Genomic DNA, 1,203 nt, shown 5'->3' with positions numbered 1-1,203 from the left:
GCGGCGCGGCGGCTCCGCGGACGGCGACCGGCAGCGGCCCCTCGCCGCGTCGTCGTCCCTGCCGACCCTCCCGCCCAGGGCGCGCGCGTCGACGTCCTAAGCACGCCGCCCTCAGTAGTACTTCTCGCGCGGCGCGGCCGCGGCCGCGGCCGCGGCGACGCGGCCGCCGAGGACCGACTCGTAGGCGCCGCGCGCGCCGTCGACGACGCGCCGGAAGGCGGAGGTCGACTTCGGCCTCGCGGCCGTCGCGCCGAAGGGGAGCGCGTTGTCGTTGATCGAGAGCGAGATGAAGAGCGAGAACGGCACGAGCCAGACGAAGAGCGTGAAGAAGCCGAGCGAGTTGATGAAGGGCAGGGGCTCCACGCTCAGGTCCGCGAGGTGCTGGAACCAGGAGTAGTGGCCGCCGAGGAACGCGGCGACGCTCGCCAGAAACGCGGGGCTCGAGAGCTCGAGCCGCGGGTAGTCGTTGAGGAGCCACGCGTAGCACGCGTGGCAGGCGACGCCCGCGGCGACGCGCCGCAGCGGGTAGCCGTCGAGCCAGAGCACGGCGTGCGCGGCGACCACGGCCCGCGTCGCGTAGCCCAGCAGGCGGCCCGTGAGCACGCTGTGCTCCTCCGCGAGCTCCGCGGCGTAGTAGAGCCCGCAGCTCAGGCACAGCGTCGCGCCGAAGACGGCGAGGTAGCCGCCGAGGAGCGTCAAAGCGTAGGCGAGCCAGCCGCCGACGAGGCCCGCCATCCCTCACCGCAGGCGCTGGTGTACCAGGGCGCGCTCGAGCCCCACGCGGACAGCGTCGGCGGCGCGCGCGCAGGCCGTGTGGTAAAATGAGGCAAACTCGAGGGCATCATTGACATTCGCCGCGAAGGCTCGCGCGCGCGCGTCTCCTCGGCTCAAAATCCAGGCCCAACGAGCGTGATGGCGCCCGCGCGGAAGCGCCGCGGTAGCCGCGCGGCCCCCGAGCCCGAGGCGGAGGAGGACGTGGAGGTCGTCGCGGAGAAGCCGAAGCGCGGGTCCCGCGGCGGCGGCCGGAAGCGGTCGAGCGAGGGCGGCGGCGGCGACGGCGGCGACGGCGCGGCGAACAAGGCGCGCAAGTTCAAGCTCTACCAGGACGCGACGACGGGCCGCTACGAGACGGACCCCTTCGAGGGCGACGGCGCCGGGGCCCTCGGCGAGGTCAAGGACAGGGAGAAGGAGAAGGCGGAGGCG

General features: G+C 74.1%; 1 protein-coding gene across 1 annotated transcript; it reads right to left on the bottom strand.

Moving 5' to 3' along the window:
- Window positions 1-255: 255 nt before the first annotated feature.
- Window positions 256-699, bottom strand: AURANDRAFT_6594 (hypothetical protein; the record flags this gene model as incomplete). The annotated part of the gene is made up of 1 exon (XM_009034624.1): window positions 256-699. A coding segment is annotated over one exon (444 nt), but the record flags the coding sequence as incomplete, so codon positions are not given.
- Window positions 700-1,203: the final 504 nt, after the last annotated feature.

This window comes from Aureococcus anophagefferens (assembly GCF_000186865.1).
Source record: "Aureococcus anophagefferens unplaced genomic scaffold AURANscaffold_2, whole genome shotgun sequence".
NCBI lineage: Eukaryota > Pelagophyceae > Pelagomonadales > Pelagomonadaceae > Aureococcus > Aureococcus anophagefferens.
The sequence above is the reverse complement of the archived record's forward strand: the minus strand, read 5'-3'. Positions and strand labels throughout refer to the sequence as shown.